General features: G+C 39.7%; 2 protein-coding genes across 3 annotated transcripts; one reads left to right on the top strand and one right to left on the bottom strand.

Moving 5' to 3' along the window:
• Window positions 1–4,704: 4,704 nt before the first annotated feature.
• Window positions 4,705–19,259, top strand: LOC133955362 (monoacylglycerol lipase ABHD2-like). Of its 2 annotated transcripts, none has more exons than XM_062390172.1 (11): window positions 4,705–4,778; window positions 5,130–5,188; window positions 6,243–6,476; window positions 6,908–7,083; window positions 7,402–7,569; window positions 7,873–8,056; window positions 8,249–8,341; window positions 9,219–9,320; window positions 9,409–9,478; window positions 12,054–12,138; window positions 14,604–19,259. In XM_062390172.1, exons 3-11 carry the CDS (start codon window positions 6,262–6,264, stop codon window positions 14,813–14,815), a joined length of 1,305 nt encoding a protein of 434 aa, XP_062246156.1. In that variant the 5' UTR covers window positions 4,705–4,778; window positions 5,130–5,188; window positions 6,243–6,261; the 3' UTR covers window positions 14,816–19,259. The 2 variants fall into 2 exon arrangements, with proteins under 2 accessions (XP_062246156.1, XP_062246155.1); XM_062390171.1 differs by having other exon boundaries at window positions 4,717–4,919.
• rlbp1b (retinaldehyde binding protein 1b) lies at window positions 18,375–24,034 on the bottom strand. Its single transcript, XM_062390173.1, has 8 exons — window positions 23,917–24,034; window positions 22,805–22,844; window positions 21,980–22,108; window positions 20,934–21,138; window positions 20,004–20,182; window positions 19,547–19,705; window positions 19,316–19,426; window positions 18,375–18,515 (listed from the first exon to the last, which is right to left on the bottom strand). The coding sequence occupies exons 2-8, from the start codon at window positions 22,814–22,816 to the stop codon at window positions 18,387–18,389; spliced, it is 924 nt and encodes a 307-aa protein (XP_062246157.1). The 5' UTR covers window positions 22,817–22,844; window positions 23,917–24,034; the 3' UTR covers window positions 18,375–18,386.
• Between the last annotated feature and the right edge of the window lie 265 nt (window positions 24,035–24,299).

Raw genomic sequence — 24,299 nt, 5'->3', positions numbered from 1 at the left:
TTTTAATTACAGTTTCTGATTGTGCCTGTGTCACAAATCACTTTTGTTTTACTTGAAATAGTCTACTATTTGGAAAATGTAACCAAGGTGTGTGAATATACGAACAGGAACAAACCAGTTTTTTTTTAACACTTGTAGAATAAGTCTGACTTTGCAGGTTCACTCTGTTTAAATTGATCAAACAAGCTAATTACGTCAAGCTATCTTCAAATCTGTAATTTCATTTCTTGATTGAGTTTATATGGTCAGTGTTGTCGTCCAATTCTTTAATTCTGAGAGAATTCCCATGATGGCGCCATGCATGAAATCCTCCTCTGTAAGGCAGATTTCAGGCCAGTGTTATATTGAGGAAAGCTGAAAGGTTCATGTGGGTGTTTCTTGAGCCGAGATCCAGCAGTGTGGGTCAGAGCAGATTTTTGTGCTGTCAGTGGTAGTGGGCGTGAAGTGATGAATAGTTTTGAATGGGAGTGACTTTGAGCAGTGTCCAATAGTGTCAGACCCTTTCGGTCTTTGCATTGTTTATGTCTCATTCCTCTTCCATGGATGGATATGATTTTGCTATAATCTTTATGCACTAAATCTACTATATATACTGTATAGCCAACAGTCACAGGCAATTAGCTAACATTGTTTTATTTTTATTAAAAGCCAGGCAGTGTATTCTTAGCCATCACATTTACATTTCCTTCCAAGTAGGTTCAAAATGTGACATATGCTACTACAGCAGCAACAATATTCTCAGATGAAGTCGACCCACATTGATTGGCAGGGTAAAATTCACCCTTCTGTATCCTAGTAACAAGCCAAGTGATTTAAATGCAGCTTAAAATGATCTCACGCTCGACGCTGGGTTCTAACACAGAGGAGAAAGGCTGCTTCGCTTTGATGGTCTGTTTTCATCACGTCTCAATGCTCAGTTTATCGCTGTCTTCATAAACACTTTTTGATCAAACGCGTTTGTAAACGTAGAGATTGTTCAGTCTTGGAAAAGTTCTTTATGAAACCTATAGCATTTTTCCCAAGCTGGAAAAAAATCCTTCCCCTGAATGACCCTTAAACATCAAAGCTAAGTCTTTGGCTATATGGACCAAGTTCCTCCTATATTCCCACTCATTAGTTTGATGAGCTGTATGGGTCAAAGAGGGGCTGAACAGACTTTACTGTGGGAATTGAAAGAATCCCTGACATCATCACCTATAAAACGATGAACATATACGCAAATGAGAAATTCTAAGTACATCTTTCTCTTTATGGGGTAAAATTATCCTGGGTTGAGGGTCTTTGGAGGTATTTTCATAAACTTAAAGTACCAACAGTAAAAGCTTCTGTTTGTACACATGTGTAATGAAAATGAGTAATCAAGAGGTGCTTAATTAAGACGGACCTCTTTTCCAAAGAGACCTCACCAAATTGTCCGATTACAAAAGACTCCTTAAAACCTACCTTTTCTAAACTGCCTTTGATCTTTCATTATGACGTGTGTCTTTTATTTCAATGTGTGATTATGATGTGTATTTAAAAAAAAAGAGCTGGATGAAATGGCATTAACATGTGTGTGTATTGCATTTGACTTTACTTCTCATCTAATCCATTTTGAGTTAAAACCATATACTGGTGTGTATGTAGCTTGGATGCAGGATCCAGGATGCATGCATATGCGATTTCCTCGCTCTTGCTGCAACAGTGTCAATTCTGTTATGCCTAAAGTCCCAAATGCTCTCATCACGTTGAAATGTGTTTTAAAAAAACATATTTAATCCTCTCTTGGCTCAGGAAAAACTGTGTCATCAAAATCCCTAAACTATAAAACTCAACAGGCAAATAGAGAAACCTGCTTCTTACAGTCATGAAACCACTCGTACACATCAGACGGTCATGTGAGCTGTGGGCTGGCTGACGCACAGCAGGGTTCAAATGTGGTGATGGTCCACAATGGAGGCGTCCTCTGAACAACCAAGCTTCTTCTCAGGACCAAATTTGAGTAAGTCTGTGTCAGACTGCAGTTTCATTATGACTAAATGTGAGTTAAATGGAACTTCAATGAGAGAGAAGCCTGTTTGATCCTAATCCTCAAAAAAGAACGTGGCATAATCCTGTCAACTCAAACTTCGTGAACATGTGGTATTGCTCAAGGGGAACACCGCCCATGAAACAAGTGAAACAATCCAGTGGATTTTCACTTCTGTCTCCTACACAAAAACTCGATGAATCCATCCAGCCCTGTTTCACTTCTGCCTCCCATCTGGAATCAGAGCGAGGAGTTACACTTCTAAGCAACATTGTCACATATGTAATAGGGGATGATTGAAGATGTAGCTGGTTGCTGTGGTTTCATTTCTTTGGAAGGAAACGAGCCATGGTTCATCTGAAACCAACTTTTCACATACATGGTCCATGCATCTGTTTTCGCTCACAGCTCAATGGGATTGTGCCACGTGTAGGATCTCTGCTGTGTTCGGGCCTCAGAGACATGTACAGTGGATGGTCATGAGCGTAGTTAGAAATAATATAATAAACTCTAATAGTAAATCAGATGTTCTTCAGCAGATCTATACATGTGCACTATTTTCTTAGAAATTATGATCTTTTGAAATGAGCAGGCATCATCATCACTCTAAATCGGCGTGAAGCTAAATATTATTGAAGCTATAACACAAACCCCCCCAAACTCCCCCTTCAATTTCACTTCACAATCTTTATTTAGGCATTCTCAGATGTGAGACAATATTATTAGTGGTTTTCTATCTCCAGATAAACAATGTCTTAATCTGTATGTTGACCTATAATGTCTTATCAGTAGTGTATTGTACGTAAAAACACTTTTAAAGTGTGTCTAAGTCAGTATATAAATGAATTTTTCACTCCCACTTGTATGTTTCATTAGTAAATGGCGCCCTCCAGTGGTTAAAATAAATAAATAAAGTTTTTTTTACTGACAATTTGAAACACGTAAGTGTTCTTATTATCGAATGATAATCATTGTATTATCATTATAATTATCAGACTCTTAATACACATAATATATCAGCCCAGATTTGTATATTGTTAATGGTGTCGCGTTAATCCGTGCCATCTTTTAAAAGCTATCATGTTTATGTTGACAGAAAATGTATATTAAGGAGAGGCGGTGGCCTGAGGAGAAGCGGTGGTCTAGTGGCAGAAACTTGGACTATGGGCAGAGAAGGTCTCTGGTTCGTCTCTGGTTCGACTCCACGGAGTCCACGGAGAGACTACAAAAAGACGAACCTGGATTGATCTGTCCAAAAATCCAAGAGTATCCCTACCCTGTCTAGTGCCCCTGAGCAAGGCACCTTACTCCCTCATCATGTGCTCCCCGACTAGATGAACATGGTCGCTGACTGCTCTGTGTGTCCTGCACCAGATGGGTCAAAAGCAGAGATTAAATTGACCTACCTGCATGAGTGTGCCTTTGCATGTCTGTGCATGTGTTTGGGACTAATAAATGAATCTTAATCTTAATACTGGATATCCCGGTCAGATGAATCTATATTATAATAAATAATTATTCCTGAAAAAGTTTAATGTTTCCTCTATTTAGTTAATATGTGATTAGAGGAGGGAAGAATAGAAAAAAAGGTAGCTAAATTTACAATATTTTAAGTATTCATGCAAAGTAGGTATGAAAATAGTAATCCAAATAATTACCTTAATTCAAGAGTAGTTTTAGAAGTTTGAAAAATACCTTAATTTATACATTTCATCCTGTGTCTCTTTGCAGTTTTTTCCCTCTTTGTGGTCATATATTGTTTTCGTGTGGTTATTATTGCGATGCCTTGTTATCATGTTGCATCTCTGTAAACATTTTGTGACTGTTTAGGGTCTTTTGGGAATTTTATTTTGAGACATTTTACCCTTACAATTTGTGTCTCAATTTGTGTGTCATTACTAAATGTATGACTACAGACAGCCGTCTTTAGTGCAATGAGTTTAGATATAACCGCGGCTTATTGATTGGTGTTATTCATGTTTAAATTATTATTATATATAAATGATGTTTGTGTTGATGATGTTTGTGTTATTATTAACTATTATTGAAATCACGAGTGTTGTGTTGTTGTTTTGGTTGTTTTTGTTCGTGTGTATGTTTTTGAAGAACTTTATTAACAAACATTGCAGATATGTGCTCAACACAAAAATATTGAGCAAAGGTGACAGTACAGTTCAATAAACAGACATAGATTTTAGTCAGAAATAAACACTTTCTTATTGTTCATTGAAAAGTTAATTGTGAATTTCGACAGTTTTTACTTTTTTAGTCTACAGGCTGTAAAGTCTGGACAGAATTCTTGTGAAATTAGGTTTGTTGTTTGTCATTCTGTGAAATGTACCGCACACAATCGTATTATAATGGTCATTGCTGTTGGTTTGACAGAATGAGGAAGTACACTAAACCGCATCTTGTTATGCTGCCTTTGGGTGCGGTAGGATCTTCAATTCTTTCAAGAATGTCAAACGAACAAAGCCGGAAGTGGATAATAAGCCACCAGTAGGTTTTTAATTCAGATATTTAACAACAATACACACATAGCATAACGAATGTTGTATCTTTGTGACAACCAGAGAGCTAAATTCGCTTAACGAGTAGCCCAAACGAATGGGGGTGGTAGATTTTACTTTTAGATCTAATCTGTCGGAGCCTGGTGGGAGCCTGTGAAGGCAGCGTGAGTTCCTGTGCTGCGAAGTGACGGTGACAGACACGGAGCTGAAGACTGGGTGGATCCGACCAGAACCGGGACTCACAGCAGCCTCACACGATGGTAGCGCCTGGAAACTTCCATCTAAACTTTTTAAACAGCCGCCCGAGCTGTACTTTAAACTCCGTGGAGTGTTTACCCGTTTGCTGAAGTGTGGAAACACTTCGGTCTCACAGTTTCACCTGAGTGACAAAACAAAAGAAAGTAAGAAACTGAATCCAGCAGACAAGTGGCTGCAGGTCTCTCCTTGTTCAAGTCCGCCAAACACAGCGTATTGCTGTTTTCTTCTTCCAGTGTTGTCGTTCATGTGTTAAACATGTGTGCCAATGGGACAAAAAAAGCCAGTGACATTTTGTTTTTCTTATCAAGGCTTTTGTTAAGTTGTTCCTGAAGTTGTTCATCTGTATTTTCCAGCACTGAGTCAACATCATCAGACTGAAAGCCTATCAGTCTCCTCAAAGTCACACAACAAGGTGAGTAAAACTCTTCATCAGGGGTCATCATGCCAGGGGCGGATCTAGGGGTTTTCTCAATCAGTGGGCCATGAAGGGGCCACTGTTTACACAGAGATTATATGTCCAACATCCATGCAACTACCTGATTCAGTAAGGTGCACATGTAAACTCTTTGTTTACTCTTTTAGCTCTATGGCTTTGAGCAAAACCACAAACAATCAAACCTATCTTAAAAACTATTCCCTGTTTAAGCACATTGTGAACTTCAAAAAATCTTAACCCTACAAATGTCATATTTATGGTTAGTATTGTAAGTTAGTGGCTCGTTTTTTGAAGACTACTGACAGGTCAGAGGCACCAAAGGGGCCAATCTGATTACAGCAGGGGGCAGAGACCCGATGGCCCCAGTTCGGGATCAGAATCAGAATCAGAATTATTTTATTTGCCAAGTATATTTGCACATACAGGAAATTGCCTTGGTGTGGATGGTGCACTGTACATACCTAAAACAATCGGACATGTATCATGCATAGGCACTAATGATCATTATTAGCAACAGCATACTATTGGACTGAATCATCCACCACGTGATGTTTTGTACCACAAGCAAATATTTCTAAATATTGTATCTGGGATTGTAAGTGTGCCTCAGTGTCTGTTTACAAGCTGTCAGATTCTCTTGACGATCAGTAGAAAACCAGACTAACGACATTTTTCCAGTGTGTGTCATGTGTTTATGTGGACTCTTGCTACTTTTCTTAATGGAAAAGAGAGATGCAAAAGGAATTATTATTTTTTATATGTGAATCATTGTCTATAAGGACTTGCTTTAAAGACTTACCTTTATTCTGCCCTTGTCACAATGATACTAATAATAATGCATTATATTAATGGGAACCTTTCAAACCACCTCACAGATATAACAAGAATCAAAACCCAGCAAAATATCAGGACACCAATCAAAAAACACAAAGTAATAGACTGATGAAAAAAAGTTAAAATCAACAATAGTAAAAATTAGATGGTCACACAGAATAAACATGTTTAAAAATTAATCGATTTCCCGTTTCAGGTCCTCTCTCGCACCTACAATGCCGACCCTCGAGGACAGCGGTGACCTGCACGCACTTTGCTCCGAGCTGCCTGCCATGTTTGATGGCATGAAGATGGCAGCAGTGGCAGCAACCCTGTACATCATCGTCCGCTGTCTGAACCTGAAGAGTACCACATCTCCACCAGAGATCGTGTACCAGGACACAGCGCTCGGCCGCTTCCTGCTCAAGTCCTGCCCCATGCTGACCAAAGAGTGAGTGTTTACTTTATCAGAGTCTGGCCTCAGCTATGACCTCCGAGCACTGGACTGAGATTCACATTTGAAAACTGAGCCTGAGTAACCTCACTTTTTTCTCAATCCACACTGAATGAATGAATCTGGATTCTTTTAATTTCTTGTCTTTTGAGCTGTCCTGAAGACAAACTTTTCTCTACTCCATTCTTACTCTCACGTGGGGTAACACTGCATCGTCATTGGCTGATTCTTTTCAGTTGATCTACTCAGACAAAGCTGGTCAATTAAACGGCTCACGATGCTAACATAATTGTCTGCCGCCTCCTATGGCTGGACTGGTATGTCTTGATGTCATTTGGCTGGTAAACTCCAAAGACTGTGCTGAAGCATCCTCAAGGCAGATTTGACAGCTGCTGCATATTATATAATATGATTCTCCTCCTCTTCAGATACATTCCTCCCTTGCTGTGGGGAAAGAGTGGTCATCTCCAGACGGCCCTGTATGGCAAGATGGGACGTATCAACACACCAACGCCCTGCGGGGTTCGCAAGTTCCTCCCCATGCAGGACGGAGCCACAGCGAGTTTCGACCTCTTCGAAGCCCTAGGGGATCACAGCACAGGAGGTCAGAGGTCAAATACTAGTTCAAGCCCCTAAGCAGGCTGCTTTAGATTTACTCTATGTCACCAAGTCACACAACTGCTGATGGTATATAGCTGAGATAACACAATAATGATCAGATTACCATTTTTGTGTTTGTTTGTTTGTTTATTGAGTCATAAGTGCTTGTTTGGATCATGAGTGGCTCAGCATCAAGTCACAAGCAGCTCATTCTACAGTATACACTCTAATGATGTCCCTCTTGGGAAAAAAACAACAGACGCAGAGGCGCACAATATCCACCCTTACACACGTGACTCCATTTTTTTATTTTGTCCGTCAGGTGATGTTACCATGGTTATCTGCCCTGGGATCGGTAACCATAGCGAGAAGAACTACATTCGGACCTTTGTTGATCATTCCCAGCGGCAGGGTTACCGCTGTGCCGTCCTCAACCACCTGGGAGCGCTGCCCAACATGGAGCTCACCTCGCCTCGCATGTTCACTTACGGTAAAGTAGGAACACCACATGATTGCAAGCTTTAGTCTAAAACATCTTATTTTAGATTTTTAAATAAAATAAATTCTAAACAACTCTATTTGTGGAGGATTTTTTTGAACAGTTACAAAGTAATTTAACAAAAGAAATGAGAGACAGACATACAACTGTATAACTAAATGACTGTGTGGAGAAATGACTGGGAGAAGGGAGTAGGAGAATCTGAATACAATCCAACATATTAATGATATTGATGTCAAACTGAAGTAATAATCAGTACAACTCAGTTGTAAAAAGTGTCTGTCTTTCATTTAGGTTGCACCTGGGAGTATGCAGCCATGGTGGCTTACATCAGACGGGCCTTCCCCCAGACGCTCTTGGTGGTGGTGGGCTTCAGTCTTGGGGGGAACATTGTCTGTAAATTCCTCGGTGAGAACCGATCAAACCAGGAGGGCGTGCTGTGCTGTATCAGCGTGTGTCAGGGGTACAACGCCCTCAGGTTGGTGAACTTAAAGGAAAAACAAAATATGGATATGACAGAAAATGTATTGATAAGAATACCTGAGTGATTTAAATCAGAAACTTGTTCACCGTGAAGCTTGTTTTTAAAGCGCCAGTATCATAAAGTTGGTCCTGTGTTTTTCTCCCATAGTGTATTTCTATGTGTTCATTGAAGCATTTCTGTGTTCAGGGCTCAGGAAACATTTTTACAGTGGGACCAGTGCCGCAGGCTCTACAACTTTGTGTTGGCGGACAACATGAAGAAGCTCATCCTGTCACACAGGTTCAGAAACACAACATGCAGTGTCTGCATATTTAACTGTTACAGCTGCTCAAAAAATAAATTTATTGTTTAGATTCAGTTTAGTATGAAAAAAGCTGTAAACGAAACAATAACCAGTGGTCGAGGAAGTGCTCAAACATTTTACTGAAGTGAAATTACAAATAAATAGACATAAAATGTTCTACTTGAGTAAACATAGGCACTTTTAAATATAGTTAAAGTATTCGAAGTAAAAGTATTTGCAGAGTGTACATCAATATAGCTGAGTCTTGGTGTTGCGCTCGTCGAAGGGGGTGGGGTCTAAAAATATGAAAACAACGATAACAGATAATACAATGCATTGTTAAGTTAGAAAGTACAGATATAAGAACACACATTTGATGATATATGAAGTGGAGTAAAAGGGACACGTACCTTAAAATAGATCTACTTAAGTAAAGTACAGATAATAAATGTACCTTAACAAATGTACTTAAATACAGTAAATAAGTTTATTTAAGTAAATCATTTTCTTTATAAAAAAGCAAATTTACCACTGCCAATATCAAATGCACAGTGTTTTGAATTCCTGTGTGTGCTCTGCGTGTGAACATGAATCTTTCTGCAGCAACAATTGACAACAAACTGATTTACACACTAGAATTAACATCAATTGGACGCAGTACATTCTTGACTATCTTGTCTACAGACAGAAAGAAATTATATGTGCTGAAGAATCATGGTAAATGCATAGTTTAAAGCTCTGGATTAAACTGTTTAAATTATTTGTGCTCTGCTATAAATAGCGGATAGGTGGGTGTTAGGGTTTGCCAGCCAAACCACAACTCAACCTCCTGGCCTGATTTGACTAAATAACCCTTCCTGTTTTGTTTAACAGGAGCAGTTTGCTGGAAATGAGCTCCAGCTGCATTGGTGATGCAGACCTGGTCAAACTGTGTGCAGCCACCTCTCTGATGCAGATAGATGACAGCATTATGAGGTGAAAGCTTCATGGATTTGGATTTTAATTGGGCCACTAATAGCTTCTCCAAACTCTATAACTGATCTGTGTGTATGTTACACTGCAGAAAATTCCATGGATACAGCTCCTTAAAGGAGTACTACGACAAGGAAAGCTGTGTGCACTACATCAACAAAGTAAGTGAAAAGTGTGTTTTCACTACTGAAACCATGATGGATATAATGTTGTTCCTTCACTAGATGTGCCACCATATGGCAGCGTCTCCCCAATAGCATTCACGTGGCGATCAAGTTATTTATCAGAGCTTCAAAATGGGTAGTTGGTGTTGAGTGCCAAAAGTCGGGGGTCCGATTAACACCAATCAGGGCCTACATCGACGACATGACAACCCTGACCACAACAGCACCATGCACCAGACTGTTGCTAGAGAAACTTGAAGAAAACATTACATGGCCCAGAATGAGGATCAATCCATCAAAATCCATAAGTATCTAAATAAGCAAAGATAAGATATAAGACCATAGCTTTGACATTAATGGAGAGCCCCAGAATCCTATTAGAAGCCTTGGACGACACTATGATGCAAGCATCTATAACTCCATGCAGGTCCAGCAACTGAAGCAGGATATCAACAGTAGCCCAAAGCAGGGGTTCCCAAACTTTTGAGCCCGCGAACCCCAAAATAACGGTGTCAGAGACTGGGACCCCACCTACCCTGGATGTGGTATATAATGTTGCGCACAGCCACGCACACACCCTATTAGGCCTATGCAAACACAGGCATTACTACAATACAAAAGAACAACGGCCTTACAGCCATGATATTATTTTATAGCAATTTAAGAAAAAGAATATAAACAACAGGGCTGAGTGAGCACATACTGTAAGTATAAAAAAGTGTGCAGGTGATGTCTGTGTGCGTTTGTATGCATAACGAGTAGTCAACGTTCCCCTCACAAGAGTGAGAACATGGAGAGAATCATCAACACGAATGTGAGCAAGTGGTTAGGAATCCCAAGATATCTGAGCGATATCGGCCTGTATGGACACAACATTCTCAAGCTGCCTATCTCAAGTCTCGTAGAGAAGTTTAAATGCACCAACAGAAAGCTGGAGATGACCCTCTCACAGGACCCCCAGAGTCCTGTGACAATTCTATATGGGCTAATGGACCATCACTGACAACAGGATGGAAATGGACGCAAAAAGAAGCAACTCGACAGGCAAAAGCAGCACTCCAGCACGTTGACATTGTGCGCCATGTTTATCAGGCCTAGGTCAGAGTAGACCCCTGTGGAACAAGGCAACTCCTTCTGAGGGGCAGGCCTGGGAATCTGGCATCAGGAAGCTAGATGAGCAAAGGCTTTCACTCAAGCAATACAGGGGTAGTGGATGAAATGGGAAAGCATAGAGAAAAGAAAGATCAGCTGGAAGGACCTGTTGGGAATGGAAGCAAGCAGGATTAGCTTCCTGTTTAGAGCAGTGACTGAACGAAGAACCATCCTGCCCACTGTGCTCAACTCCAGCTACCCTCAGGCATATCCTCACTGGTTGTATATTACGTGGGTATATGTAGACACAACCAGGTGGTCAAATGCCTTGCAGCAACAATTGAAACAAAGAAAACTTCGACCAATGCCTTGCCATCCAAAACATCAAAGAATGTACAAAGGATAACATTTGTCCGAGAAGGGGGAGAGGGGCAGAGAGGGCTTCCTCCACTGAACAGGAGTGATCAGTTGGAGTAAGCCAGAGACTGGCGGCTTACAGTCCCATCACATATAGTTACTACCACCCTAAGACCAGACCTGATACTCTGTTCAAACACCCAGCACATCGTCTACTTTGTAGAATTGATTGATATACGGATTATGCAACTGATTTCAATGAAATTTTGTGTAGGAGTGGGGCATGACCTAATGAAGAACGTTTATGGATCTTGATGAAAAATGCAGGCAGAGGGGACTGATATCTAAGAGTGTGTGTAATTTGGAGCAGATCCAAATGCATGTACTGTGGTTAATATTTGACTTAATGTATTATTCGTTAAACTTCAAGGAATAGTTCAATAATTATTGGCTTTCTGTCAGAGACTTAGACGAAAATATCGACAAAGCTATCATAAATTTATGAATGGTATGGAGCACATTTTAACTATGTTTGTGTAGCCCTGAAACAAAAATTGATTTAAGGAAGTCAAGTTGTGCTTTTAGGGGAAGTTATAATTTGTTATTGTTTATATGTGGAAACATTTAATCCGTTGGCTAGCAACCTCCTAGTCCTATCCAGCAAGCCACAAATTGTTGCTTTCACTTCACAGTTACTCAAACATTTATTTTAAGTGAGCTTCAGAGGAATGGTTGAGAACATATGTTTACTTTGGGCAGAGCTGGGCTAGCTGTTCCCACCTGTTTATTTAGGCTTGGCTTAAGTAATCCTCAGTTAGCTGCACATTAAACTCTCAGAAAGAAGGTGAATAAGCATTATTCCTGAATTATTTGAATACAGACATATGTCCAAATATTATAACATATGCAAATACTGCTTTTACCACTACCGCTACTTCTACATATACAACCACTCCTTCTGTTACCGCTACTACAGACACTGCTTCTACAACTTCGACACTGACTTAACAACCAGTAAACCATCTTCTGTGAATACCGATAAAAATACAGTTACAGTGTGTAACTAGGCCTTACAAAGTGATTTTTAAACTAGCTGTTTTTGATCAGAATTTTTTCTGCACAGGTTACTGTGCCTCTCCTCCTGGTTAACTCCTCAGATGACCCACTGATTCATCAGTCACTACTGGCTATTCCTCGCTCACTTGCAGGTTTGTGGTTAAGATTCATTCATCACTGGATAATAATGGTACCTAATTCTTTGGTCGTACATAAATACAGTTTTATCAAATATGTTGTTTGTTTGTGTATTGGCTTGTCATTATTCCACACAGCACATTTTTTGTGTCAGTGACCATTTTGGAAAAGAACATCTATGGTCTAAATAGTGAACAAAACATATTCACCAACTCCTGATGTCTAAGTCATTGTCATTGGTGCATAGTAACCATCATGTTGTGTTTTGGATTGCCCAATATTTAGATATTGTGTCATCATATTAAATATTTTTTTATATGTTTTTCATTCAAATTTTAAGTAGGCATTTTGACCAGAAATATGCCTTATAAGTGAAGTCCATTTACCATTTGAAAGTATTCTTCACATGAAATTATCCAACAGCATGTGTAGTGACTTGTGGTAAACTACGGTTGTGTTGGTTGTGTCTATTTTGTGTTTTTCCTAGAGAGCAATGACTGCAACAGTGAAGCATTGTCCTCGCAGTGACATGAGCACAGACTAAAGTGAAGTTAATTAACCCGTGGTCCTTCATTTGGAGCTGGACTCTCGAGCCAGAGTCTTAATTGTTGATAAAGTATTGTTGGAGCTACCTACTCAACAGCGGCGAGCCTAGACACTCTTGTTGAATTTTTCAGGGATATGTGATCTGCTCAGACTGCTGGATTATATATATAGAGCAGGGTGCAAGTGTGTGTGTGTATGTGTGTGGCTTGTGCCTTGTCTTGCGTCTGCAGGTCACATGCACTGACCCTGTGTGTGTAAATGAGTGGGTGTGAAGACTGAGACCTGGACAAATGAAATACTAAACTCGTCCTGTACTTCAAGGAAACTTGGTTACTCAGGATGTTAACGTTTGCCCTGCTGCTCATTAACACTGTGTAATGTGTTAACAGACTGACGCAGTAGTCAGTGAGACTCACTGACCATGACACACAGAGATGCTGGCTGTTTGTTATGGCTAACTACCTTATCAGTAACGTCATGGCTGTCCTAGAAACAGTGTACCTTGGTTTTCAGGAAATGACATTTGAGCGTGACATACAGAAAACTATGTTGCACACAAAGGAAAAAATCTTTAAGCTCTAAAGTGACTGTGAGAAGACTTACCCGTCTCTCAATGTCTCAAACCAAAATAAAAGTGGATTAAACTACACAGGCAGAACATGTTTGCTTTAACATTACATTACAATATATGTTTTTTTTTATTTGATAACATTTTCCTTACGATTCTTTCATAATAATGTAATTAATTCAGATGAGACCCAAGATCTAATAATAATGGAAAAAAACCTAAATAAGGTAATACCAAAATAATGAACTCAAGTTTTGGTAATGTTTTGTTAGCACTCTCTCATACCGCACCATTTATAAAGGGTTTATACACATATGTATACAAAGTTAATCTTCGATAATAGATTATTAAGAATTGTTTAGTGATAATAATTTATTAACTGGAAGCTTGAGGCCCTTGTGTAGGCTTTATTGCTTGTCTTTTTAGTTCGGTGAAATGTAGTTGAATTGGGGAGGACCTTTTTCTGTATGATTTGGTGTGTATGTGCGTCTACAAAAGCAATAGGTCTGAGTGTGACGATGGTGTAGAATAACAGAAAGGGAAAGGAAGAGGATGCAGGTCTGTGTGGAAAAACAAACGTCTTTACCCCTGACCTCACAGTGAGTCGCTGAACCATTTTAATGATACCATCTCTTTCTAAGTAGAGGGAGGGTTTAATTATTTACTATCACACCAGCAAGATCAGGATGCCTTTAATTAACAAATGCCTGGAGATGCTTATCAGAGTGACACGACAAGGTGAAAAACGTTTAGAAATTCCGCTGAGTTTGAAATGATCTGCGTGGAGGATGTCCTTTTGGGGAGTGTATCATCTCTAGGATTTATTGGTTCTACTCAAGCTTTGATGAATTGCCACAAATTGAGTGGCTATATAATCTGTGAAATGGTCTCAGGTCTCACTGAGAATATGCACTCAGTTTGAAGCTCTCTGCAGCTCTTAGAATTGTGTCATTTTTTTTTTCTTTACATAGACTTTGAATTTACCATTATCAGTTTGTCAAGAGTTGACGAAAACCAAACCTGAACTACCAGGAGGGTAAATATTGGACTTATTCTGGATGCTTTTCCAACCTTATAGTCAATTAAACTTGATCAACCAGTTGAACAGTCTGTCAGGGCTCTGTGTTTATTGAAATATGTAATTACTCAATCGTGTCAGTGAAGTGAAACATAACACATATGAACAAATGTGTTATCTAGCTCTAATGGATGATGTCATCAGTATTTTAATATCCCAACTTGTTTTCCCTCTAATAGACTCTGTACTTCTATGAGTCTGGTGTTTCAAAGAATGAAATGCTAGCACTAAATAAGTTGCCACCACACCACACTCTTACCCCTCCTTCTATATGTCGTCCTCTCTAGAGAAGATGCCCAATGTGATATTCGCCTTAACCCAACACGGAGGCCACCTGGGTTTCTTCGAGGGAGCAGTGATGTTTCCTCAGCCGCTCACCTGGATGGACAAGGTCATAGTGGAGTACACAAACGCCATGTGTAGCTGGGAGAAGAACAAGCCAGCCTGCCAGAGGAGCAGCCATCAGGACTTGAACCCCTGCCTGCAAGCACAAGGGTAACCCTTAGTGGGTAACACATACTGTACATACAGTATGCTACTGGAAACAAAACAAAAGACCATAACAAACACACACACACACAGCCCTTTGTTACTGCGCTACTTTGGTACTAATGGCCTTAACCTAGCTAGATAAACTAAGACAGGCTGATGGACGTGAGTAAAAACTAAGTGAAAAGTCAAACTTACAGATATAATAAAACCTTCGAGGATAATATGACCCCTACCATGCCCTTTTGATCTCACTTCACCTCTAATGAAGCAACAGTTCACCCCCTGCAGGTAGCTCAAAATAAGTTAAAATCCCTCTCCCCCCCTCGGAGGATAGATTTTCATCATCAGGCCATAACATTTAACCATCCAAGGTAGCTGTACCGATGGCCACCAGATTTTGAAGCAAAGCAGTATCCATGCAAATGTTAACCATAACATAACATTACGTTTACTAGAGCACAACCATGATTTCCCTTTTGAACAGGTGTGATGGGAGGGATAATTATTCTATTATTATGTAGACAGTCTTGTACTTTTGCCTTTTTCCGTTATCCAGTGTTTGTTTTCTGAATCAAATATTTTGTGGCCATGATCAATCTCGTAGATGCTCGGCCTGCTCGTTCCAGGCTTAAAACTTTTTTATACATTTTTTTTGAAACATCAATGGAGAAAAAGAGTACCAGAACTGTTCTAGAGAACTGCTCTAAAAGTGGGTGGTCACTGTTAAGCTCTATACTTGAATATCCATCAGTCAGTTGACACACACACTTCACTCATTTAGAAAAAGTGAGAAGGCACCAGATTGAAGTCTTGAAATCTTAAGAAGAAGAATTTCAAAAATACCTGAAGCTTCAACATATTTGAGTTTCAGCTTCTTAAATCTGATGAGCACCAGAACAACATGGTTTATGGTTTACAGTGGGGATTTCCAACTGTTGTTATGGCTCAGTATAATACAACATGCCTCAAACTGGGATTTTTATTTCCTGAAGCTGCATTTTAAATCTTAGATATGACAATCCTGTTGTTTTATTGCAGCAAATATGGTTTGGTTTGATTATGTGGTTTGAGGCTTCATTTTGCTCACTGGACACTGCTCTCCGGTTTCTTTGCGTTACAATGGTGTGTGACGGGTCATCTAGCTGCATTCTTGCTCCTGACTTTCAGAATAAAAGACTCAGGTCACATCAGCTTTAAAAGATGTTACGAAAAAACAGTCAGACAGATATTGTATTGGTTTCTATTTAATAACATTTTTAATGATTTGCGTAGTTGAATAGAAATATGGACCCTACATACAAACTACCTTTAACATTGCACTCCAAAAGGTGTAGGTGTCTGGGTCAGCTTGTCCCATTCAGTTTTTGTCCCACAGGCCCAACGACAGCTGCTTGAACCCTTATGCCTCCTGTTGTAGGAGGATGGAAGAAATTTTCCAAATGTTTATTTTGGGTTATTAAGACAAAAATGCTTTCACAGATTTACAAACCAGAGCAGATTGTCAGAAAATAAACTGAAGCAAACGGCTGCTGCGTCAAACCTTGTTTACGAATATTTCAACAGGAAGGAGAGAAGAGTGTGTGACTGGGACGAAACTAAAAAATGTAGTGTTTGATTCTCAGTTGACACTCTTACACACAAACTAACGGACCAAAGCACTTTTGACTTTAAATACAAAGCAGCTCATCTTTGTCATTTTTTAATGATGCTACTGCATTGCGGCCACATAACCAGCACATATGACTTTGCCTCAAATACAGTGGAGTTCTCCTTTAAGACAATATTTAAACAAAGGCTTACTACTAGTTTTAATAAGTTTCCAGTTTCCAGGGTTTGTATTAAGCTGCTTATTTCTGCATACAAGATTTCTGTGTAAAATAATGATGTAAACATAGTTAATATCGTAAATGGAGGAGTGAAATGTTTCTTTCATTTAAAACACAGGACAAACTTTAGCTGTGTCTCATGGTTTGGTAGATTTTTATGTGTAATGTGTTGATACAATGAGAGGTCAGTCAAACAGCTCATTAGAGCACATACCTCCACCAAGGCTCAAAAGACCCCTTATATTCAGTCAGGCTGCACCAAATTTCACAATCTCATAGAGATCAGTTCCAGTTCCCATGATTTATTCCCTGAGAAAACAGTGAAAATCTTAAAAAACGACAACACAGCACATTATAGTTCTATCCTTGAAATTCCAGCGAATTGATTCTGAGCTTCGTTGATATACTCTGGAATTTCTGCCAAATTCCATGCAAATATTTAGAAAATTTGTAGAAAAAGACTTTAAACAGCGCTGCTTGATTTATGACAAGAAGGAATACTGCTAATACTGCTAATTTAATAGAACTCTGTGGAGTGACAGTCTGTAACACTCCCCTTATATAAACACATTCAAATTTACTAAATCCAGATACTTATTTGGATCTGCACAAAATTACAAAACATTGACCCTTTTTTCGCAATGTTAAATGAAGTGAAACAAATTGGATCTGCTCCCTGTATCCGGATCCGCACTAAACTTTAATAGGGTCTCTACTGACTCGTATCACATCCATACATAAAGTTTAGAGGTAAACTGTTCAGTAGTTTTTTTGTTATCATGCGTACAAAATCAAGCAAACAAACAGACAGGGGTAGAACAAGCTCCTTGGTGGAGGATAAGAGCTGCATTTTCTGTGCTGGAATTCCTTTTTTATTTCGGTAGTTTATTTTGGTCTTTTTCTTCATGACTTTGAGAAGTGCCTATGGTTTGTGTTTGATGTTAAACTGAACTGAATCCTGAAACCTGCGGCAGCAGCACTCCTCTGTCTATATGTACAGTACAGTATGTCCTGGCTGTTACAGGTATAGACTCTTTCGCCTGCACTTTACTTGCCTGAACAGCTCTTTTGTACTGTATGACAATGTGTATCCTTATATGGGTGTAATATGAATGTGTTTTGTTCGTTTTTTTTTATTTGAGCACACCCATTTATTGATATTTTCCACAAACATTTACGTTTGTTTATTTTAACCTGATCAGGGTATTTCGTTTTTTTAATGGATTTTTAGATTGATACAAATACAACTTATATTTATATACAGTTTATTGTACATTTATTGACATTCTTATTGGTGCAAGGGGTAAAACTTGTAACTAATACTGATATTGAAGAACAATCTAAAAGTTGCAATATCAGCTTTCATTGAGAGACTGGGGGGAGTGGAGAGTGGAAACTGAATAATCTGGGGCCTGCCAGTGTCACAACAAGCTGTGTGGATGAGCTACAGTCTGAACAAAGCACAACTTCACAGAGGACCAAGAAACAGCGTCTCTGTATGCTGCTCAACGCTACTGATAACAGATAAAGAATATACAGAATACTGTAGAGTGGAGTAATGACTGAAGGTTGAGAGTCAGAGGCGCCGCCTTTTCCTCCGTTCCTGTGCCTTGTCAGGACCTCTGGCAAACAACATCACTCACACAATGACTTTGAATTTCATTCATATTTTTTTCTCTCTACAACCACACAGCTAGAATTTGAGTCTCCACAGTCTATGGGAGTTTGCAATATCTTAATGATCGATGGAGTTTAGTCAAACAGCTTGGCAGCTATGGCCTTGCCGTCGTACTTGGCGCCTTTTCCGTCAAACTCAGACGGCAGGATGTCAGCGTCAAACTCCTTGTAGTAGTTTTCCAGCTCGTCTCCATGGACGAACACCTGAGGCAGGGACGACAATCTGTTAGTCATCTCAGACAGTGTATTCAGTTTGTAAAAGTGTGTCAATTTTTATTTTATTTTATTTGCTAACTATAAAAACCATGAGGTGGTCCTCAGCATTGCTGAATCCTCAGTGTCATCTTTGATCATAACCTCACTCTAATTAAACATGACAAATCACTGGTTCAATATGGTTTTGATCCTCTCACAAGGATTTCAAGGATTAGAACATATTTTCCGCTACAAAAGTAGAAACAGTTTTTCATGCTTTATAAACCAGTCGATTGCCCTGCAGTAATTCACTACTCTCTGGTACCAAAGAAAAGTCCCTTCCCTGTCTCCATCTCATCTTAAACTTTTAACTCAGGCTAAGGATTGTGATAATATGTCAACTATCAAGTTTGCTTCTCTTCACTGGCTACCTATTGTTTTGAGAACTGATTTTAAGGTTTTACTTGCTAAACCCAGAGAGGCAGCGCCCCATGTTATTCATCAGATTTTTTACTGATTTATGTTGAAGCGCTGCGTTTAATTTTTCATTGTTTCCATTGACAAACGAAGGTGACAGAACTTTTTTCTGAGGAGATCAGAGATGACTTGTATTTTTAATCACTGTCAAAAAAAATAAAATAACAACTGGCTTGTTTTTAATGGCTTTTTTTTCCAATTTCTTTGTCATTTTATTGTGATGCACTTTGTAACTGTTTTAAAATGTGCGATATTAATAAAATGGTTATATTGTTATTGTTACAGTGTAGTCATTATTATCATTCGTATTGTATCAACTTTGACAGACTCACTCTCTCCAGCAGCTTGCCCTTCATGAGAGGTTTGACCACGTTGTAGGTGGTGGTGAAGTACCAGGGCTGGTGGATGAAGTGCACAGCTTTGAAACGGGCAGGGAATGAATCCTGGTGGAAAAGAAAATTAAGAGAACATTTGGCGACTTTCTAAGATTGAATATTTTCAGCAGCGACTTTCTAACTGTCTGTAGCAACCAATTAGTCCCGGGTAAGAACAGGTTTTCCCACCTGCAACATGTCCACCATCTTTTTGAGCTCAGTGGGTTTGATTCCTGACGCCTGCTGCATAGTGAAGCCCTTGAAGTTCTCGATGATGCAGAACCCGTTGATCTGAGTCTCTTCGTTCTCCAGCAGCTTCTCCAGGATCACACAGTAGGCACGAAGGATCTGAAATCCCACACAGACATGCACCATGCTTGTTTGCTAAGTTGATTTAAACCGTAAACAGACATCCCCACTCTAGTGCACAAGGTCATAAATAATGTAAGTAAGCCAAACATCATTTAACAAAGTTGTGTGATGATTGAGTCCAGTAAAGATTACAACTTTTCGAAAGTAGAGCTCAGGCCAAAGTGTCCCAGGGTCTGAACAGTATATGATATAGAAAAAATCTAAGGCGGTAACAGATTTCTGCATCAAATAACAAAATAATCTAGAATTTGAATGAAAAGTGAGCACTTCTAACCTCATCGAAAGTGATCTCCTCGTAGTCCCAGTTCTCGATGTTGAAGAGCAAAACCACACGGCCATACTTGTCTCTGCTCTGCAGGATGCCAGGGTAGCCGGCCTCGATGGTGCTGCGTACGGCCTCTGGGGTCAGATTCTCAAACAGCTCAGGGTAATCCTTCCTGAATCGCACGTAGCCTATAGAGACACAGGAGCAGCTTTTGAGAATTTGTGAGTTTTTTTTGGTGATCACGTCCTGTTTGGTCCTGTCATCCACTGGCCATTTGATAGAAGTACTTATTGCAGCTACACTGGGAAATAATTGTTTTCATTTTGATTTAGTTACACTTTTATGTATTTATTTATTTATGATTGAAAACCTAAATAAAATGTATTCTATTAATGAAAAGTTTGACTGGGTCACAATCAGCTGCACAGGAGCTGCAATGGAAGCAATTTAACCAGGCAGAGTTTCAGTGTCTCAAGATGCTCTATATGCTGTTTCACCTTGGCAAAGACAAATATCTGGAAGCACAAGAGCACTACCAAAATAATCATTCATAGTATATCAACATTGGTGCTCTATCAGCCTTTAAACCATGTGACACTTGAATAAATATACAATATTACCTGTTGCTGTACAAGAGCCAATAGTGGATCTTCAGAATTTCTCACTACATGAAACATAGTTACAGTTGTTACGGATAAACCGGGGAAATAATAATTTCTGTTAGGGCAGCTTTGGCTGAGGGGTAAAGCGGTCGTCCTCCAATCAAAAGGTCAGCGTTTTGAACCCAGTCTTTCCCAACTGCATGCCGAAGTGTCATTGGGCAAGATACTGAGACTGAACCCTGAATTGACCATAATACCTATTGGAAGTCGCTTTGGATAAAAGTGTCAGCTAAATGATATGGCATTTAATCTGTTTTCAACATTTTCTTAAATTTACCCTTCATAAGTTCAAAGGCTCTGGGCACATCATATTTTCTGGCGCGGATGAAGCGGACCAGCAAAGTGTCGGGTTTCTCCCCGAAGGTGGTCTGCACCCCCTTGGCTAGATCATCGCCTGCCTCCGCCTTTTCCTTTATCATTCCTCGCAGCTCCTTCACTGCAGCCACCCGCTTCTCATCTGTCTCGTTCAGCTCATCCTTGGCCTGCAGGGGGAGCCGGGCCAGAGGGTTAGCTCACATTCTTTGTTCAGTATTTTGGTTTTGTACACCACAAAGTCAGAAAGGTGAAGATTTCATAGATGAAAGAAATTATTTATCGAAGTCTGTTAAATTTAGCTACAGACAAATTTGCCTTCTTGACAGAGCTAGTGGATTCCATTAGCAGACAGATGGTAAGGTAGTTATGCTAACTGGCTAGTGTTTGTGTGTTGGCTCACTGAAGTTAGCTGAATTATTGGCCTCTTCTTATGTTTTTCCTCATGTTTGTAGTGTTTTCCTTTTAGAATATATGTTAAACTAAACATCAAAAAAGAGAAAGTACAACTGCAGGCTACTGGAAGCTATCATGTTGCAAATGTCAACTACCCTGCATAGCCGAGGTGTCTAAAACACCCTGTGTTTGCTCATATTAATGACTAGAAAATAATGATTATAATTCTGGATATATTTAATGTATAGTTTTGTGGAGTTTAATACATCATCCATATAGAACTATTAAAAAGACCCTGCTAACACACAGGAGTTGTCAGGTATTCTGGCTAATTTAGACCTCTCCTGGTGTCAAACTTGTGACGAACTAAGCTACTAATTACGAGAACTAAATTTGAGAATTGATTGCAATGATAAAGGTGTAAGTCATACATTCTTAAAAGGTGCAGGTGAAATAAAAAGGAAGTCAGATGTACTAACAGATTCCTGGAAGGAAGTCTAATCAGGCAAAGAAAAGTGTCGGTGTGCTGCGAGTGCACAGGGAGCTAGAACTGTTCTATGTCCTGATGTCTGATGCTGTTTGATGATGTCTCTGAACGTTTGTTTGTTCAAGTACCTTCTGCTTAGTGTGGTCTGGCAGACTGGCACAGGATCCGAACACTGGCCCGTGGTCCTTGACGGTGAGACGTTCCAGTTTAGCCCTGAGAGCCTGCTCCTCCTCCGACACCATACGGTAAGTTCCACTCTGAAGGGACAAGAGACAGCATTAATGCAAGTCACCAGCTCACTGACCTAGGGGCCAAATGCATCGTTAATGTTTGTAATGTGCTTTTCGTAGATTACAAAAAAAACGAATAAACCATGCTGCATATTGCATACTTCTTTTACTCCCTTCATTGTGAGAATAGTGACATCCACACTTTTCTGTACGTAAAGATCAACACTTAAGTTATTTACCCTGTAGTCCGTACTGCTGAGTGGTTGTTTGACTGTTTTTTTATCTCTTGCATATTTCTTTAGTCAAAAGCTTGATGCTTTGCTATGCCAGTGCAAAAACAATCGAGTCTTGTGCTGTTTAAAATGGGTCTAATCCACGTGAAGCAACATGCCTGTCCAGCGGTGATCCAGGGCCACAATGAATGGGACTCAGTGTTTGCTTAATCTCCCTCACATGAGTCCAGTAAAGCTTGTAAATACATGTTAAGGAATACCCGTTGGCCTGAAGCAGGGATCAGAGATTAAGCGGCTAAGGCTACTGTAGCTGTAGACGGCATCCACAACAATGAGCTTTGGTGTTGAGAAATGTTGAGCTGAGGATGAATTGGTACTTGTGCTGAAGAAGGCGATTGCCTGATGGGCGTATTACTTAATACCAACCCATTTCATCCCTCAACACCACTGTTAAAGCAGTTTTAAAATGAGTAGAAGTGCTAGTACTTACAACCACAGCCATGTCCTCTGCTCTTTAAATCAGCTTTGTACTGGAAGAAAAAAGAATTTATTCATGTGAATCACAGTTTAAATAAAAAATGAAAAGGATAAAAGACAATTGACACATTGTATAGTCCACATTAATCCCCCTTCATCTCACCCTCTCTCCCATCACAAGCTAGCCTCTCTGTGCTATATTTGGCACACGCCCTTTCCTGCGTGATTGATCAGGAGATTTAGGGTCGGCACTCTATTGTTTCCTAATCAACATGCTCACGCTCACAGTCACTGTCACCGTTTTTATTCTTTTAATCCTTTAACCATTCATTTTCTTTTGCTTTTTATCTTACATTAATTACATCAAACATTTCTTCATAATGTTTGTTGCAGTGTGTTCTTATTCTAATAGCTGAATTATCAGGTATTTCACAGCAAGAAAATTAATCTGTAACTATTTTGATAATGGATTCATAATTTCTCATGCAAATCTTCCGTTCATTTTCAATTCCAGCTTCTCATCTGTCAGGACATGTGGCAGGAAACTGATTATCTTTGGGTTTTGGATGGTTGGTCACACAAAACAAGCAAATTGAAATGTTACACTTGACCTTGAGAAATTATGATTGGTGAAATTGGGAAATAACAGGGATATGACTATCATGCAAACAATCCTTCCTTTGACTAACCTAAATCACAACACTCAAGACTTTTCAACACTCAATATTCAAATCCACTGTGATAGTTTTGCCCTGCAACAAAAAAAATTCACGTCTTGTGCATCATTTTTAATATGCTATCGGTTAGTAGACTAAACCCTGTTCTGCCTGACATGCTGTACTTGTATAGCCGACTAATAGAGACCATGGTTATCCCATTTACAGGTGCAGCTACCATGCAATTTGCTTTACCCACATCAGACTTTTTTTTAACACTGAAATATCAAATACAGATAGAAAGATACGGAAAAAGTAGGGTTATAAAACAGAAATTTGCCAAATACACTCACATATACACATATTGTGGTTTCATGAAACTGTAAACAACATAAATATCACCAGCTGAAGCTCTACTCCTCAGTTTCAGTATTAGGCAGAAGACCAGTACATCATTCGATAGTCTTACCTGAGGCAAATGTGAAGTTGCTGGCAGGTGGTTGCAACGGTCTGCGTGGAGCAGGGTGCAGGGGACCGGTGATTTGTAGCTGCGGGATTAGTGGCGTCACACCAGATTACACCCAACAATTTTTCTTGTTCTTTTCGATCAGCATAAAGTGCTGAAGGTGCTGAAGAAGGGGGAGGACGCGGGGGGGGGGGGGGGGGGGTTGATGGTGACGCTTTTTTTAAGACCAATGGGGAAGGAGCTCCCATGATGACAGGGAAAGGATCAGGGCACATTTTGGATGATGTAATGCTGGGTATGTACTTTAGGAAACAGGTGGTTTAAAGGGGAGGGGGGTTTGGATGGATTTGATCGCATTCCAACGAGACTTGGATGGAGAGAAAAGT

Source organism: Platichthys flesus, chromosome 6 (assembly GCF_949316205.1).
Source record: "Platichthys flesus chromosome 6, fPlaFle2.1, whole genome shotgun sequence".
NCBI lineage: Eukaryota > Metazoa > Chordata > Actinopteri > Pleuronectiformes > Pleuronectidae > Platichthys > Platichthys flesus.
The sequence above is the reverse complement of the archived record's forward strand: the minus strand, read 5'-3'. Positions and strand labels throughout refer to the sequence as shown.